Source organism: Planococcus citri, chromosome 3 (genome assembly GCF_950023065.1).
Source record: "Planococcus citri chromosome 3, ihPlaCitr1.1, whole genome shotgun sequence".
NCBI lineage: Eukaryota > Metazoa > Arthropoda > Insecta > Hemiptera > Pseudococcidae > Planococcus > Planococcus citri.
Window position 1 is genome coordinate 60,030,318 of NC_088679.1, and position 17,624 is coordinate 60,047,941.

A 17,624-nucleotide genomic window follows, 5' to 3' on the forward strand; every position below is an offset into this window, starting at 1 on the left:
TAAAAAGAAACGATATATTCTTACATACGTAACAAGAAAACACACGAAATTCATTCTTAATGCATAAAAAAATAAAAAAATCCATACCATAAACAGAAAAAAATCAGTAAGTTTAATGGTAATCATATAGTGGAACTTAACGAAAGAATTCGGTTACACGACTTTATTCACCCTGTAACATAAAAATCAAACCATTAGTTACCAACGCTTTTTTTCCCACACTCAATTTGCGAGCGAAAAATCGAAAATCAACGAACCTGTGGACAGTGACATTAGGGCCTGTTTGAATCAACGATACATCTAACGGGGTTAGGAAAATGAACTGACGAGAACTCTTGTCTTGGGCAAAATCAGTCAATAATTTAGTAATCGTTCTTCTATTGATGGCATCCTGAAAAAGAATAAATAAATAAATATTATATCATATCGCAACCTTTTTATTCCAAAGGTTAAAATTATCAGACAATTTTACCATAAAGACGTCGTATTCGTCCATAGAGTAGAAAGGAAGATCCATATTGGACCACAATGCCATCAAGAATGCGACAGTTGAGACTGACTTTTCACCACCGGAAAGAGACTCGCTGTTCATAAACGAAGAACCCGAGTCGGGCGGAGCGAGTTGGATTTCGAGTCGACCTCTAGGATGATCAAAATCCAAGTACCCCTGAAAAATATAACCTCGTATGATTACGTATATTATCATACAAAGGAGAAAAAAATAATCGTATATTTACCCTATAGTGTCTGCTTTGGATGACATTTTCGAATTGGGTCATTACTACTGTGGCGCTTATATGACGTACACCTTCGATCGTACCTTTGCGGTCCTTGCTCATCTCTCTATATTTCTACAAATTAGAACCAAACAAATATGTATTTCAACCAGTTGTAAAATTTACTGAAATAATACGCTAAGTTTCAATCAAACTAACTTCGTGCATTCTTTTCAACTCTCGGAACATTTTCTTGAATTTTTTTTGATTCGCACTTTTCTGCAATAATTCTTTCTCGAAACTTATAACTTCATTTCCCACTTTCTTTTCGACTTCTTCAATGAAATAGTCGATTTGATCAATCTCGTGCTTCACTTCTGCCATAGTCCTGCGACATTAAAATTTCGTTAAGAAATGGTGACCAAATTGTACAGTAATTGGTCCAATTCGTTCGACGATTTACCTTCTTTCGTTTTCGGCTGGTTCTTGAGACTGCGAGTACGTGCTAACTTGACTGCATTTCTCTTCGGTTCTTTTTCGACAATCTTCGGTTTTCTTCTGCACGACAGCCATCTTTGTATTCAATTCTTCGATTTTTTTCTCGTAATTTTGTATACGTCTCGTCTGCGCGTCGATTTCTTTCTGCAGTTTTCCTATTTCTTCCTACAATATTGCATTTTTAAGAAAATGATAATGAAGTTCACGGGGGTTCAATCGATCATTTATACAAACAACTCACTTTGAGTTGACCCTGCTGTAAACCGGTATCTCCAATGCCACACTTATCTAAGTATTTTTTAGCCTGAGTCATGGCTTCATGAAGTTCTTTATGTTCTTCCGTCGCTCTCTGTTTTATGGAAAGAATAATACAAATCAATCAAGATGGCAGGATTCATATATAAAAGAAAACAAATCATAAATCAATTCCGACCTCTTTTTTCTCTTCCAATTCAGCGATTTCTTTTTCCAAACTAGTGAATTCTTCGACTCGCGTTTGAAGTGAAGGCATTTCGGCGTTGATCACACGTTTCAATTCGGAAACAGCTCTGGCTGCCATCAAATTTTTGTTTCGACATTTTTCACTTTCAGAATGAAGATGCTCTATTTTACGAGTAGCGTTGGTGAACTTTTCGTTAAGCGAAGTGAAATCTTTCCGCGCTGTGACCATAGCGTGTTTCTTCTCTTCGATTTCTTCTTTCAGAGATCTGAATTGAAATTTAAAAAGATTATGAAATCTTACTACTACGAAATTTACTTAATGAGATAAGTCTTACTGTAAGTGATGTGCGACGCTTTTCTGCAGCAGACGTGCTCGTGTTGGACGCATATTAGCGTAGTATCTGCATCCTTGATTGTACGAGTCTGCGTTCTGATTAATAATTGTTGAGCAATTCTTTACCCATTTTGGGTCCGACATAAGTTGACGACATATTTTGGTATCTTCGATGAGCAATACTTGATGGATATTCTTGCTATCCATCAGGAAATTGGCAACTACCGGGTCGCTTATTTTTAATGCTCTGTACATATTGAGGTACGAGCCGTACCTGACCTCTATTTGAGGCAACATATTATTACGATCCTGTAAGAAAAATAAAATCATAAACTTGTGCAAAGGTTCACGATTTAACGTAACAAGTCATTACCCTTTCTTGAAACTGACTGCAATGAACCGTCGGTTTTCTTCCTTTGACAACCTGGTCCATTATCTTGTATAATTCAATTCTATCATCTTTGTTGTTAACGAAGAATGAAGTGAGCCAACCGGTACTTAAATGACTTTCGATCGCGTTCGTCCATTGATCATGTCTCACTTGAATGTAACGACCTGAAGTGCACAAAACAACGAAGAATGAAATATTTATCACAAAAAACAATTTCAAATCAATTTTGTATCTTTTAGCTTAAAATTGCTTACCCAGAGGGCCTTTCGGAGGCTTTGAAAATTTTCCTCTTTGAACAGCTTCTTCGATTCGTTGAACGAGAGTAGGCATCCACGTATCATAGACGGATAAATTATCAGCATTTTTCAACGAGCCCATCTGTCTTTCGTTGGCTCCTAAATCACAATACGACATCAGCATTGAATAGTAAAATCGAGTAGAATTTCACTTCGAACTTACTTATTTCTTGATTTAATTCCTCAAGCTGGCGTTCTTTGTTATCTTTCATTTGCTTCAGTTCGTCCTTAGTTTGGTTCAACCTGTCAATTTCTTGCTGCAAAACTCGCACTTTACTTTCGTTTTCTTTCAGGCTGTTTTGAAAGCGCGCTATTTTTTCTTGCGCTTCCTCTTTTCTAGCCTTGTTCTCGTTTTCCTCCCTATAATGCACATTGCAAATTGAAAAAAAAAAAAATAGAACAAGTGAAAAAAAATGATAATCTATATACCTTTCCACATCATCCAGAGATGCCTGAAGCTGCTCCTTATCGCTATGTTTATTTTTGATCGTCTCCGCAATCCTTTTACATTCTTCGGCTTTTTCAAGACACTTGTTCCTTTTATCTCTGAACTCCTTTCGATACTTCTGCACGGTTTCCTCCTTGCTACGAGTTTCGTTCTCTAAAGTAGCGAGATTCTGCTGTAATTCCCTACGCAAAACACGAGATTTTTGTAAAATCACGAATTATATAATTGCAATATCAAGACGTATCAACGGGAACAAACATACTCTATTTTATTCTCTCTCTCAGTTATTCCGCTCTTGATTTCTTCGACTTGCTCCAGTAATTCTTTTTTAGCATTTTCTTGCTCTTCGCAAATGTCTTCCAATCGGATCAGTTCTTCACGATGTTTGTGCACCTGAAAGATTCGTGCGAAACATTACACGTTTTGAACGAATAGTACGAGTAATAATGGATAAGATAATTACCTCACACCACATATATTCGTTTTCCAGTTGAAATTTTCGTTTTTTCTTTTCTTTGAGTTCGTCGACTAATTTCATTTTTTCATTCATTCCGTCGATCTCTTTATCAACGATCTCTTCCGTCTAAAAACAAACACAACTGGTTTGAAAACAATGTTCATCACTAATTCGATTCGAAAGAGTAAAATACCAACCTTCTCTTTCTCCAAGATGAGCATTCTATGGTCGGCTACTTTAGCGAGGATATTAGCCAGCATAGCTTCGGCTTCATCCAAACACGTCGCCTTTTTGAACATCAAGTATTTGTTTTCCGCTTTGTTTGAGCTGAGGAAATTTCTGGCCATATCTTGGTTCAAAATACTGATAGGGTTATTAGGTTGTATTTTGAATTTCGTTGTTATCGCATCCAAATCAGCTTTTTTACTGCTTATTGATTTGCCTGAAATTATGGAATCACTCGTGTTATCTAAACAAAGAAATACTTGAAAAAACAACACTCAAAAATGAAATCATACCCCATTGATTGTATATATGATAAGTGGATGATGAAGGAGTGATACGACGAACAATTTTAATCTGATTTCCATAAATATCCTGTCTAAAAGCGTTTGATCCCGTATTGCTCAACGTGATCGCTATGCTACCAGCGTGACAACCGTGTTTGATCAGTCCTACAGAAATCAGTCGATGTTCAAATTATTACGAAATTGTAAACAGATCGAAACACTATAAAGAATCAGGTACGAACCTTCGATTTTAGAACTGCGATTAGTCTTTGAAGCGGTTCCGCCGAGTCCTATAGCTATAGCAGTCTGTATAGCGCTTTTACCGCTGCCATTAGCTCCCGATATAAAGTTAATCCTAGGATTGAATTCGATATCGAAATTTCCATGGCACATGAAGTTGGTAAGTTCCAATTTCTTAATAACACCAGCGATGCTCTGAAATGAGAAGAACTGTAAGCACAAGGATAGAAATTTGATAAAAACACCATAGTCATACGAACGTTTTCAGATTCATAATGCAATGGCTCAAGCTCTACGATTACGTTCGGCGATTGGGAAACAGCTACTCTGGAGTTTCTTTGTCTGTTTGAGACCGTAGGAAGAGACAATACTTGAAATGGTTGTGATCTAGTTAATCTGGACCTCTTTGGTCTTGGAGAACCGTCTGGATTTTCTTGATCTAAATCGGACATCTTAACCGAATATTCACGTACTTTACCTTTGGCGACTGCCATATATACCACAATTAGCAAAGTTAGAGACAATATCCATTCGAAATTACAGACTCGTTAGTATACACAATTCACATGACAACGAAACACGCACTTTTTTACGGTCAAAAAACTAGCGCGAACTGAAAAGTAAAAAATGCGAGAGCGCGAAATTGAAAATGGCATTTTTTTTCAATTTCGAGTGTTCGTTAGGCCGCCAAGATCGCACCTGGCATGGCATGGGATGCATTTAAGCATTCCCTACATCGTTTCAGCAACGCGTACATGCGCGCGCACGCGTATATAAGTAGTTTTCGTTTTCGTCGTTGTTCCGCTGCTTCTATAGCGTTCGAAAACAAGATCCACCAACCAGCAGCGATGGCGGTGTGGCAGGACAGAAGGCTTGGTAATCGGAAGGTCCAGAGTTCGATCCCCGCTCGATTCCAAATTTTTGAAATTTTTTTTTTGCCATAAATTTTTTTTCAAGTGTATTTTATTAATATTATTTTTATTTTTCGAATAGTATGCCGAATTAGGCGAGGCGAAGCCGAGCCGTTCATAATTTATATTTCACTCGATCGACATTACTCCCCTTGGTGAGTTCAGACGGAGGCTGGACATTTACCGTGTATGTAGCACTTGCGGTTGTTTATAAAAAAATTGTACTCACCGAGGCCGAAGGCCGAGGGAAGTTAAACGACATAGTATGAACGACAAAGCGACCAGCGCAACCGAGGCGAAGCCGAGGTGAGCAGACACAACGCCCCCCAACACTAAAAACAGCAATACATACGTGATAAATATCCCTTGTTGCTGAAATGTATGTAGGGAATGGTAAAATGCGCATGGGATGAGTCATTCTTAGATGACGTCATTTATGATTCATCTCATTTGAATATTCCAGGGATGGAAGAGCCGGGAGCGAGCCGGAGCCAGAGTCTGAAAGAGCCGGATTTTTTGAGGAGCTAGAGCCAGAGCCAAGAGCCAAATAAATGAAAGTGCAGAAAAACTTCAAGAGCTCTCTTGCAAAAGAGCTCCTTATTTTACTCAAGAGAGCCATCATCAAAAGGAGTCTTTAACCTGAAAAGAGCCAGAGCCGAGTGGGAGCCCACAAAATGTTTCAGGCTCTTTGGCTCCCTAAAAGTAACCTAAAAGTAGAGAAAAAAGTTTAAAAATGCGCACAATTTTATCAAAAATTCAACTTTTAACTCACATTTGTGAAGAAAATGAAGAATTTCCAAGTTTGTTTCCTCATTGAGAAATGAAATGAAAATAAATGCAGTGTATTTTCATTTTTTTCATCGTTTTTCACAAATTTTGAACTCTAATTTAAAGAGCCAAGAGCCAGAGCTGGAGCTGGAGTGGGAGCCAAGAAATTGGAAGAGGGAGCCGAGAGTCAAAGAGCGGAGTCGGAAAGAATTGAGGAGCGAGCAAGGAGCCAAAGAGCTCATGTAAAGAAAAAGAACCAAGAGCCAAGAGCGAGCCAGAGCTGAAACTTGCGGGGAGCTGAGCCAGAGCCAAGAGCGGGAGCCCTGAATTCATGGCTCTTCCATCCCTGGAATATTCATAGAAAAGAAATTTTGATAAGAGATTTATGTATGAATTTAACCGTGTAAATTGGTTGTTCTTGATAAATTTAGTTTTATTGGATTAACTAATTAACTAATAATGTAATTTCAACACCTAATTGTTATTTTTGAAGGGGAAAATCGAAAATGAAAATTGCTCTTTGTCGTTCACTGAAGCTTTGGTAATTACTGTGTAATTACAATTTAGGAGTTGATTGAGTGAAATTTTAATTTTTTTAAAAAAAATATTCACAATTTTGAATTTTTTATACAAATTTTGGAAGTGAAATGGGTGATGACAGTTCAATATTTGATTCCAAATTCAAAAGAGCCGCAGAAGAGACTTGAATTTTACAAAAAATTTCATGATTCTCTACAGCTCAAATTTGAAAATTCGAAGTTTGAACTTTGAACTTTGAAGAATTCAAACGACTTTGTTGTTTATGTTTACGTAGATAACACCTGAACCTGCTGATAAGATTCGAGATTTAATTTTCAACTCCGTTATGTGGGCCATGGGCCATTAAAATATAGAAATTTTCTTCATTATTATGTTATGAGTTGGTTAAATTATGTATTTTCCATTAGGATGGCCCAAGGTATTGAGACTAGACCCAGACATAGTATCTCTGAAAGAGATATGTTGCAACCGAGAGCGGATTCTATTCGCTGTTTTGACCGATAACGCTATAAGTATTTGGTATTGCAGAGTAAGTACTTGAAATCTTTAAATTTTGGCATATAATACAATAAATAACTCTACTCGATGACCTTTTCCAGTACCATGTACCTCTGGTCTCTTATATACGAACTCAAGATTCCATCGAAGATCTAGGAACGAACGATAAATTAGAATGGCGGTCCGATTCCAGCATGATTGTCGTGTCTGTAAGTGAAATAACCCACGTTTCAAATCATCCATTTAACAAATATTTAAATCAAGCCGAAAATATGTATCTTAGACCACTGGTGGATGTTTGATGTTTTTTAAACTCGGCACCGATGATAGTGTGAAAACCTTGTACGAATTGGCCGACTCAGCAACACTTAGTTTACAGAGAGATAACGATGATTTATTTATTAAAGAACGTATCCCTGCTATTCACTTGGTTCTGGTAAATTTCATTTTGTATATCGAATAAGTTCCCGGAACAAGGTTTCTAAAATCGATTATTATTCGTAGGAAAGAGAAGTAAACGTCGGAGGTGGCATCGTTACGATGGTTTGTATAAGGGACGAGCTCATGATATCAACGGTACGAAATCACGTACTTAGGTATCGTTGGGATGGTACTCTGAATCGAGATTATTGCTTGGATCTGGGACGAATACCGTTTTGTATCGATAGGCAGGTTTTCAAAGGTAAAGAAACGTTATTAAATAATATTTTATTGCTTCTAAACTTTAATTAATATGTGATTTCGATTTACTAGCGGTACCGATCTTCGAACAAAATAAATACATAACGAAAATGGATTATTCGCCGTTGGCTGGAGGATTTGCAATAGTTTTCAACGATGGTAGAGCAGCTGTTTTGACAGCATCCACTCTGAAATTCGATCCTAATGTAAGTGACTGATTTTTTTTTCTTTTCAAGTTGAACTTCGTGTTGTAATTGTTTTCGAAATTTCAGCAAGTACAAGGTATCTGGGCGCCTAACATCGAAGATGCATCGTGTTGCTCGACTAACCACAGATATCGATTGATAGCATTTGGTCGTAAAAAGTAGGTTTCCAAAAGCCACCTCATCCTCCTCTCCTGTTTCATTTCAGCTATAAAAAATCTTGGGTTTTCAGTTCCGAAGCAATCGTTTACACAATCGACGAGCAAACCGGCGGACTGGAAATTTCACATACGTTGGTTGTTTCTAGCCACGTGTACCCTGGCGAAGTAGGCCCTGTCGAATGCATGGAATGGTCGCCCGATGGTCGTGCCTTGGCTTTATCCTGGAGCACTGGTGGATTTTCAATATGGAGTACTTTCGGAGCGTTGTTAGTATGTAGTTTAGGATGGAATTACGGATTACACGTGGATTTATCTAAGAATAATCCACTTTTAATTACGTCCATGGTATGTATCATATCTTCGTAAAGTTTACGATATCTTTGCACCTTTTTAAAATTCGTCTAATTTGTAGGAATGGTCTACCGAAGGCTATTACTTATGGATGATTAACAAACCTACTTCAACTGAAGTAACCTCAGTTGCTCAAGAGTCAATTATTCAGTACGAATTCTTGAAAAGTGCCTTAACAGCTAATCCTTGCATGGTAATATCTCTCACTCAGTTAGAATAATCGTTCGATAACGTATTTAGTTATCTTTAATGATCGATTATACTTTTTTCAGAGCCACCAAACACATTTATTCTTGCAAGGTGCTGATAAATTATACGTCAACTTGGGATCAGGAGGATTAACTAAAGTATACCAGATGTCTAAACCTTCGGATTCGAGTAGAGATCGTGTTACTGTTACCAGTACTTTAGTTGAAAGTAAACAGTGGGTAATAATACCTGTGCCAGCTACTTATTTATCGACCACTTGGCCCGTTCGTGTAAGTTTATCTCATCAAATTCGGCTCTTTAATGAAAATATCGTAAAAATTAATCCAATTGATACTTAAATTGTTTTTTCTCTGTAGTATGCCGCTATAGATAACGATGGTAAATTTATAGCTGTTGCTGGAAGATTCGGTTTAGCTCATTATTCAATGATTACCCACAAATGGAATATATTTAGAAATGAAACGCAAGAAAAAGATATGGTTGTTTCCGGCGGTCTTCTGTGGTGGAGGTATTCATTTGTTGATCTCTTGTCCGTTCTAATTTGTATCAGAATTGAATTTGTATTACTAAAAAAACTAAATACTTCATAGATCCTGTATCATCGCTGGATGCTACAGTGAACCCGATGATCAAGATCAAATTCGAATTTATCCCAGAGAACCTCAACTTTCAAATAGGTATATGACAGCTGTGGTCTTGAGCAGTCAGATTTTTCTGATTGATTCTTTATGGGATAAATTAATCGTATATTGCGCCGATGGTAAATTATCCATGTACAGTATGAGTGTTCTAGAAACACATTCCTCCGGTGAGTAATTCTATCAACTTTTTTAGTTGAAAAAAAATGATGAGGGTATTTACGAGTTTCGTTTTTTTTTTATTACAGGTAACGTGGTCGTCGATATCGAATGTATTCAAATGATCGATATTTCGACGCTGCATATCCATCCAGCTTGTGTCATTTCAGTGACTTTGACCGCTTTAAAATCAGATCCTAGACATTCCGAACAAATAAGAAATAATAGTTTTATATTGAACGTTAGCGGGCGTCTATTTTTAGTGAATCAACAAGACGAAATATCCGAAGTTAGTTATTTTTCAGGATACCTGAAATTGAAGAATATTTTTAGCTAAATTAATATAATTTTGCTTTCAGAACAATCACGTCATTCCAGCGCCTATTTTATTAGCTTCGTGCGTTGAAAACGTTTGGGTTCCTAGTAAATCGCGTAAAGAGAAACCTCATCTTACTGAAGCTCTGTGGTTATTCTGTGGATCACACGGAATGAAAGTTTGGTTGCCATTGTTTCCAAAAGATGGAAATAATTCTCATACTTACATGTCAAAAAGAATCATGTTGCCATTTAAATTGAAGATTTATCCTTTAGGTATTTTTTTTATCGTTATTTCGCTTCTCGTTTTCGTTTCGTTGTATTGAATTTGTTCTGGTTTTTTCCCATTCAGCCATTTTATTCGAAGATGCTATATTACTGGGAGCTGAAAATGATACCACGTTGTATTCTTCGGATCCCAATTCGATATTTTCCCTTCCATTCAACATATTAGAAAGAACGGTGGGTATTTTAAAACCTAATTTAAATCTGTATCATTTTCGTGATTTTAATTATTGTTTTATTAACGATTAACAGAGCCAAGTGTATTTGCATCAAGTACTTAGACAACTAATTAGACGTAACTTGGGATTCCATGCTTGGGAAGTGGCCAGATGCTGTGAAAATTTGCCATATTTTCCTCACTCGTTAGAGTTACTTTTACACGAGGTATGTTTTAAATATTTTACGAATGGATTTTAAAAATGTTTGACGATTAATTAATTGATTTTACGCTTGTTTAGGTATTGGAAGAAGAAGCCACGAGTAAAGAACCGATTCCAGACGCTCAGTTACCAAGTGTTATTGAATTTATTCAAGAATTCCCCGTGTATTTGAAAACAGTTGTGCAATGTGCCAGAAAAACCGAAATCGCATTATGGCCATATTTATTTTCAGCTGCTGGAAAACCGAAAGATTTATTCCAAGAATGTTTAACCAAAGGACACTTGGAGACGGCGTCTTCGTATTTAATTATTTTACAAGTTCGTATTTGCACTTCGTTTTAAAATATTTCTTCGCAGAGAGAGTTTGTGATTTTTCAACTCGTTTTATTGTTCTAGAATTTGGAATCTTCGTCGGTCAGTAGACAGTACGCTGCGTTATTATTGGACGCGACGCTAGAGAACGAGAAATGGGAACTTTCTAAAGATCTAGTTCGATTTTTCCGCGCTATTGATCCCAATGACACAGATAATCGTACCAATGCACCTGGAAAGCTCAACTGTAGCACTCAAACTCCAACAGTGCAGCCGAACGAAGAAGATTTATCGTATTTATTGAGCTCTGTGCAGGTATTCGTTGAACAATTTTTTAATTTTAAGATTTCGGATTGGGTCTTTAAGTGTGATTTATTTTAGGTCACTCGAGGTCGTAGTTTTAGCACAGCAACGCAACCTAAAGTTGAATCAGTTGGTACTAAATCGGTCACCGGTCATTCTAGTTCGAGTAGTCGAAGTCAAAGTAGAAAAAAATCAGCTCCTTCGTTTTCCAAACCGGATAAAAAGTAAATTCTCAAATTTATTGCCCAATTTGCGGATCTTGCTATGAAACGAGACGTATAAAAATGTGTTTTAATTTTTAGTCAAGAGTCGAATACTCCTCGAGAAGAATTCTTCCTCGATGTTATACTTCAGAGACACGCCAGAAGATTGCTCACGTCGAATCGTCTCAAAGCATTGGGATATTTCGCAGCTCATTTAGATTTCAGGCTGGTCGAATGGTTGCATCGAGAACGCGAATCGGCTGCTCGAGTTGATAATTTCATAACCGCGCTGAAAGACTTGCATTCCGATTTTTCGTGGCCATATCCCGTCATTTCGCAGCCGTTGAATAATTTCTCCCACAGGAAGATGTCGTCGTCTATCTCCGGTGGTACGTTTTCCCTTTATTGGTTTCTTTTACGGTGTATTTTTTTACAATAAGTGTTGATAAATTTGTTGATTTTTATTTCTAGGACCTTCTTTATTGTTCGAAAAACCGCAAACGTTTTCCGTTACCCAGAGTAATGATTTGAACAGCGCAGTGGGTGATAGCGGTTATATGAGTTGTCAAGATCATTTACCACCTCGAACTCAAGACGTAGGCTTACAAATTCAACCCCACGTTTTCGGTAATGCATCCAACGATGATTTTCAGTGATCGAAATCGTTCAGATTCATCATAGAAAACGTCTTATTTTTTCCCCTCAGATGTTCGTAGTGTTATCAGTGAAGGAGACGAAGCGGCTTGGTGGGCAGAAGAAGAACATTGTTCGACGGATAGTTGGAGTGAAATACCTTGCGTTCACTTATTGGAGAAATTTTCGTCGGAATCTCCTCGAGGGTCAAATAAGGCTGATGTGCAATTAAGGTACCCAAAAAGTTGCCATGATAGAAATAGAGTTGGAAAAATATGAAAATTTAATAACTAATTGCTCAAAGTACCCGAACCAATTGCCTATTGTTTTTAAAAAACGATTGAAGGGGAATTTTTAAAAACATTTTTTTTTCTGAATTATCTAACACTACAAAGGAAACTACTAAAAGGTTTTGACTCTGATAGTAGGGGTTAAACGGGTTCAAATGAACTTGCAAAAAATTTTAGACCACCAACATGCATGAAAGTTGGCATTTGAAGCTTCAAAATTTTTAAAAATGGGTCTTCTCAATACTTTTACTGTTTTTGTTTCATTTTTCAATTCGTAATATTCGGATTAATGTAAATAAAAACTCTGCTCCAGTTGAAAAAAGTGAATGTCCCAAAAAGCCTTCGTTCAATGATTCCAAAAATACAAGAATAATTTTGCCTAAAAGAAAAACATTTTAAGATTTGACAATTTTTGGCGGTTTTTTTTTACTTTTTTGAGGGGTGGAAGGAGCTTTTTATTCTATTTAAACTCAAATATCTGAAGCACATAATTTTTCAAAATTTGAAGAAAAAAATGCAAAAAAACGCACCTTGAGGGACATTTTGGCGTTGAATCCAAAAAATAAATGATTCGGGCCGCTTTGTTACTAAAAACTGGCAGAAATCTTTGCTTTTTTTGCTGAAATGGTCAAAGTCTCGCTTAAGTTGCAATAATTAGTCTTACTTTTTCAACAAAAAAAAGTTTTACGTCTTCGACAAAAAAAATGTTTCTTTTTCGACGTAAAAAAATATTTTCGTTTGCCAAAAATTAATCGCTTTTAGCAAATTTCTAAAAAAAATTTGCTTTTTCTCACCTAAAAATGCTAAAAATCGCCTAAAAAGCCCCACTTTTATGCTAAAAAGTCCCAAATAGTTCTACTTTTCGGTCAAAAAATACTGAAAAACAAGAAAAAATTTCCTTTTTCGACAAAAAAAATCCAAAAAATAACAAAAATTTTCGCTTTTAGCAAATGTTTTAAAAAATTTTGTTTTTTTACGTAAAATTGTCAAAAATTGCTTAAAAAGCCCTAAAAAATTCTAGGTAACTTTTCTGACAAAAAAATATTTAATTGTCGCTTTTTTGCAAAATACTCGAAAAAGTCTCAATTTTTTTCCAAAAATTACCAAAAAGCTCATCATTTTGCTAAAATTATCAAAATCTTGTTTTTATGCCAAAAATTGCTAGAAATTTTTACTTTTTGTGTCAAAAGTTGCCAAAAAATCTTGCTGTATCATCAAAAGAATGCTAAATAGTCTCACTTTTCTGATATAATTTTTTTCCGGTAATTTCCTAAAAATCCTTTGTTTTTATTTTTTAATGAAAATGTTCTGGTATTTTTTGTGATTTTTTTTTTCTCACGTCCTGTAACTTTTTTGGTTGTTTTTTCAAACTTTTTAATTACTAAAGTTCCTTTTTTTTTAAATTTTTTTGCATTATTTAATGTTTAAGCCCAATTTGAACTTACACCCTTCGATTTTCAGAACGAAATCGAGCTAAATCAAAACATCATTATCTTAAACCCCGCTAATTAAAGATTTTAGACGCTGAAGTTCATTTTTAGATTTTTGCGAAATTTTTGAAAGAAAATGAGGTTCAAAAAAGTTGCTTTTATGGAAATTTATCAACTTTTTCGTGTATTTTTTTTCCAAACAAAATGAACCAATGTGAATACAGTGAATACCGAATAAGTACTTGATTTCGAACCCCCTCCCCTCCACCCGGTAACTATTCGAGAACGACCAGTTTTAGCCATTCTAAGCCCGCAACGAGTTGTCAATTCTTTAATTAAATTTTAATTAACAGCTTTTGAAACATTTTGGAGTCTATAGCGTAATTTGACATTTCTGAAGGAAGTTTAAATTGTACTGGAGGCTCCAAAATGGTCTAAAACAAGTGGTTTTCGAAGGGAGGGGGGGAGTGTTGAAATGAAGTATGTACTGCTTCATTTTGTTTAAAAAATATATATTTTATGAAAAAGCTAAAAAGTTATCATGAAACCAATTTTTTTTTTAATTTTATGTTTCCAAAAATTTACCAAAAATCCAAAAATGAACTTCAGAACTTGAAATTTTAGTTACGATGAGATTTAGGACTTGCTTCTTCGATCTAGCTTGGTTTCATTCAAATCAAAAGGTTCTCTCAAAAATTATTTGAACTCAACGCCTTATGAGGGGTTCTGTGATCCACAGGAGTGTGGAGATACCTACCATTTTAATTTTTTTTTTTCAATGATAGCTTCACTTTGAAAATTCAAAGCCCATCTGTCATCAAAATTTAATTATTAATTTTGAATAATAATTATTTTCTACCACCTGTTGAAAAATGAAAATGTTATAAATTTTACCTGATCAATTTATTCGTGAACTTTTTAGAATTCAATAATCCAATTAATACCTTAATGTCAACTTTACTGTTGCAGGTATTTATTACAGATTTTCATGGAAGCCGGATGTCTAGACTGGTGCTTATTGATGTCTGTATTGCTTCGCGACGTGCTCGCCATTCATCGAGTGAGTAACGCTGCTCGATCGCCTGATCAAAGTCACGAAGCAGTGGTCCGACTAAGAGAAGGATTTTTAGCGTTGTTCAATTGGAGTAACGCGGAATGGTAATTAATTCATAATTTCCGATACTTTTTCAAACCAGAATATATAAAGTAGTAAATCTCACGAAACCATTTTCCTCGTCTCTCCATCTACTAAAATAATTTCATTTTCCTAACATTTTATAGACACTAATATTCAACTTTGAACCGAAATGCTTGAGTTATTCGTTTTGCTTGTCTAATGTAAATGCATGCTGTCTTTTGTAATGAATTTATTATTCGTTCGATCGGAGACTAGTAGATGATAATATAGGCGACATTGTGTTGTTATTTAATTAGCAACGGGTACCAGCCGTTAATGGTGGCGTGTCAATCTCAAGTATCCGTATTGAACAAATTACTAGCTACTAAACAACGTAATGTGACGCCGCCTCCCCTGCCCAGTCCTGCGGTCAGATCGCGAACACTTAGTTCGAGTTTCGAATCAAACAATCATCAACATACGCTTACCAATCAAGTATCCAATACCTCGGTTCATGGACCATCTTCGGAAATTTCTTCGTCATTAGACGAAGTGAATTATTCTTCGTTGAACGATAGTAAAACTAACGACGATAACGTCTCCATTGCTAGTCAAAAATCAACATCTTCTTGCATTATTAATTGAAAATTACAATTTTTTTTTTCGTTGTGAAAATTCTTCGATGTAGCAAATTTTTATTCCTGATTCGTTATTTGTATAAATTATTGTTTGTTGTGCTGAAATTTGCACCGGTTCTTCGAACGAGGTGAATTTCAAAAAATATCGAATTGTTACGCGTAGAATATTCTACGTGTGTTTTTTTGTATGTATGTACTATGTTTTATGTTATAGAGTAATGTTATTAATATCGTCGTTATATTATTTATTAACCCGTGTCGTACGCATTTGCGTATTTAATGTAAGTGTTATGTCATTTACGATGATTTCTTTGAGTTTTGTGTCATTGACGTGTTATCTGTTTTCTAGAAAATTTTTGAATTTAAAGAAATTTGGATCTGTGTCAGGTACCTACCTATTTTGTTTCAGTCAAATTTCAGATAGTTGATTTGTTGCGTTTTGCTATGTACCATCATCATTATCAACGCCATATTTTGTATTCATGAGAAAAGTTTAAATAAGTGTGTAATTACTTTATGTAAGTTTTGTTGAAATAATTTATTTTTAATTGATATCATGTTGTTTTGCATTTAATTAATGGCGGTGTACTGTACGGAATAAGCTCAGCGTTAATTAATGAATTACCTACCTATTACGTATTAGAATGTTTTGTACTGTAACACTTAAGATATTTTTACACGTGAATAGTTATTGTTCTTTTTTTAAATATATATTTTATTAATCGTTTCTGATGTTATTATTATACGTAAAATAATTGTATGCCCCTTTGTAACATTCGCAGAAGTGGTGTGGGGTAAAATGGCATTATTTAGTCCACTCCCTGTACCAAATTGATAAAATAACAACCCGATTGATTGATCAGTTTTTTTTTTATTCAGTTCTTCGATCACAAATTCCTTTTTTAGGAAAGATTACGAAAAATCACGTCCTCAGAGCCTTTGAAATTTTTTTTGAATGCCTGGTGAATTCTGGTGACAGTCTGACAGATTCACCAGAAGTCACCAAGTGAGTATTTGAATTTTTTTTTAGGTTTTTTTTCTATGGTAAAATCACGAGGATGTCCTCGAGCATTTAAAAAATTTTTTGGATACCTGGTGACTCCTTGGTGGATTCTGGTGACTTTTGGTGACAGATTCACCAGAAGTCACCAAGTGAGTTTTTGACTTTTTTTAGGTTTGTTTACGATGGTAAAATCACGAGGATGTCCTCTGAGTCTTTGAATTTTTTGTTGATTGCCCGGTGATTTCTTGGTGGATTTCGGTCACTTCTGGTGACAGATTCACCAAAATTCACCAAGTGAGTTTTTGACTTTTTCTTAGGTGTTTTTATAATGAAAAAATCACCAAGATGTCCTCAGACTCCTTGGAAACTTTTTCAAATGCCTGATGACTTCTTGGTGGGGTTTGGTGAATTCTGGTGATAAATTCACCAGAAGTCACCAAGTGAGTTTTTGACTTTTCTTAGGTGTTTTTATGATGGTAAAATCACAAGGATGTCCTCAAAGCCTTTGAAAATTGTTTGAATGCCTGGTGGCTCCTTGGTGGAATCTGATGAATTGTGGTGACAGATTCACCAGTATTCACCGAGTGAGTTTTTGACTTTTTTTACAGTGTTTTTATGATGGTAAAATTACGAGGATGTCCTCAGAGCTTTTGAACATTTTTTTAATGCCTATTGCCTGGTGACTCCTTGGTGGAGTTTGGTGAATTCTGGTAACAGATTCACCGGAAGTCACCAAGTGAGTTTTTGACTTTTTTTTTTAAAGTTTTTTTAGGATGGTAAAATCACGAGAATAAGGTGAGGCTTTGAAAATTTTTTCGATTGCCTGGTGATTTCTTGGTGGATTTTGGTGACTTCTGGTGACAGATTTGCCAGAATTCATCAAGTGAGTTTTTGACTTATTTAGGTGTTTTTATGATGAAAAAATCACCAGGATGTTCTCAGAGTCTTTGGAAATTTTTTCAAATGCCTGATGACTTCTTGGTGGGGTTTGGTGAATTCTGGTGACAGATTCACCAGAAGTCACCAAGTGAGTTTTTGACTTATTTAGGTGTTTTATGATGAAAAAATCACCAGGATGTTCTCAGAGTCTTTGGAAATTTTTTCAAATGCCCGATGACTTCTTGGTGGGGTCTGGTGAATTCTGGTGACAGATTCACCAGAAGTCACCAAGTGAGTTTTTGACTTTTTTTTATAGTGTTTTTATGATGGTAAAATCACGAGGATCTCCTCAGAGCCTTTGAAATTTTTTTCAAATGCCTGATGAC

At 35.7% G+C, this 17,624-nt stretch overlaps 2 protein-coding genes across 3 annotated transcripts; one reads left to right on the plus strand and one right to left on the minus strand.

Annotated features, from left to right (window-relative positions):
* LOC135841596 (structural maintenance of chromosomes protein 6-like) lies at positions 1-5,037 on the minus strand. Its single transcript, XM_065358626.1, has 19 exons — positions 4,591-5,037; positions 4,333-4,525; positions 4,100-4,255; positions 3,779-4,023; positions 3,588-3,707; positions 3,387-3,517; positions 3,106-3,306; positions 2,840-3,036; positions 2,635-2,775; positions 2,363-2,544; positions 1,991-2,298; positions 1,648-1,921; positions 1,456-1,563; positions 1,180-1,379; positions 936-1,104; positions 738-851; positions 473-667; positions 258-391; positions 1-172 (listed from the first exon to the last, which is right to left on the minus strand). The coding sequence occupies exons 1-19, from the start codon at positions 4,822-4,824 to the stop codon at positions 154-156; spliced, it is 3,321 nt and encodes a 1,106-aa protein (XP_065214698.1). The 5' UTR covers positions 4,825-5,037; the 3' UTR covers positions 1-153.
* Positions 5,038-6,825: 1,788 nt separating this feature from the next.
* On the plus strand, positions 6,826-16,083 carry Rich (Guanine nucleotide exchange factor subunit Rich). Of its 2 annotated transcripts, none has more exons than XM_065358627.1 (23): positions 6,826-7,078; positions 7,149-7,256; positions 7,331-7,483; positions 7,552-7,729; positions 7,801-7,934; positions 8,001-8,092; positions 8,164-8,437; positions 8,505-8,636; positions 8,716-8,922; positions 9,010-9,161; positions 9,244-9,461; positions 9,540-9,739; positions 9,810-10,041; positions 10,118-10,227; positions 10,303-10,434; positions 10,509-10,748; positions 10,827-11,057; positions 11,124-11,269; positions 11,348-11,637; positions 11,720-11,875; positions 11,955-12,114; positions 14,571-14,759; positions 15,036-16,083. In XM_065358627.1, the coding sequence occupies exons 1-23, from the start codon at positions 6,941-6,943 to the stop codon at positions 15,361-15,363; spliced, it is 4,200 nt and encodes a 1,399-aa protein (XP_065214699.1). In that variant the 5' UTR covers positions 6,826-6,940; the 3' UTR covers positions 15,364-16,083. The 2 variants fall into 2 exon arrangements, with proteins under 2 accessions (XP_065214699.1, XP_065214700.1); XM_065358628.1 differs by lacking the exon at positions 15,036-16,083 and adding an exon at positions 14,883-15,027.
* Positions 16,084-17,624: the final 1,541 nt, after the last annotated feature.

What these genes read in the sequence shown, in the direction of transcription:
- LOC135841596 (XM_065358626.1), bottom strand. Translation starts at nt 4,824, where the DNA reads ATGGCAGTCGCCAAAGGTAAAGTACGTGAATATTCGGTTAAGATGTCC. An exon ending in TCTCTGGATGATGTGGAAAG is followed by an intron (nt 3,037 to 3,105) that starts GTATATAGATTA and finishes TGTGCATTATAG; the next exon opens with GGAGGAAAACGAGAACAAGG. An exon ending in ACGAATACGACGTCTTTATG is followed by an intron (nt 392 to 472) that starts GTAAAATTGTCT and finishes ATTCTTTTTCAG; the next exon opens with GATGCCATCAATAGAAGAAC.
- Rich (XM_065358627.1), top strand. Translation starts at nt 6,941, where the DNA reads ATGTATTTTCCATTAGGATGGCCCAAGGTATTGAGACTAGACCCAGAC. An exon ending in GGCGGTCTTCTGTGGTGGAG is followed by an intron (nt 9,162 to 9,243) that starts GTATTCATTTGT and finishes AATACTTCATAG; the next exon opens with ATCCTGTATCATCGCTGGAT. An exon ending in TCAACATATTAGAAAGAACG is followed by an intron (nt 10,228 to 10,302) that starts GTGGGTATTTTA and finishes AACGATTAACAG; the next exon opens with AGCCAAGTGTATTTGCATCA.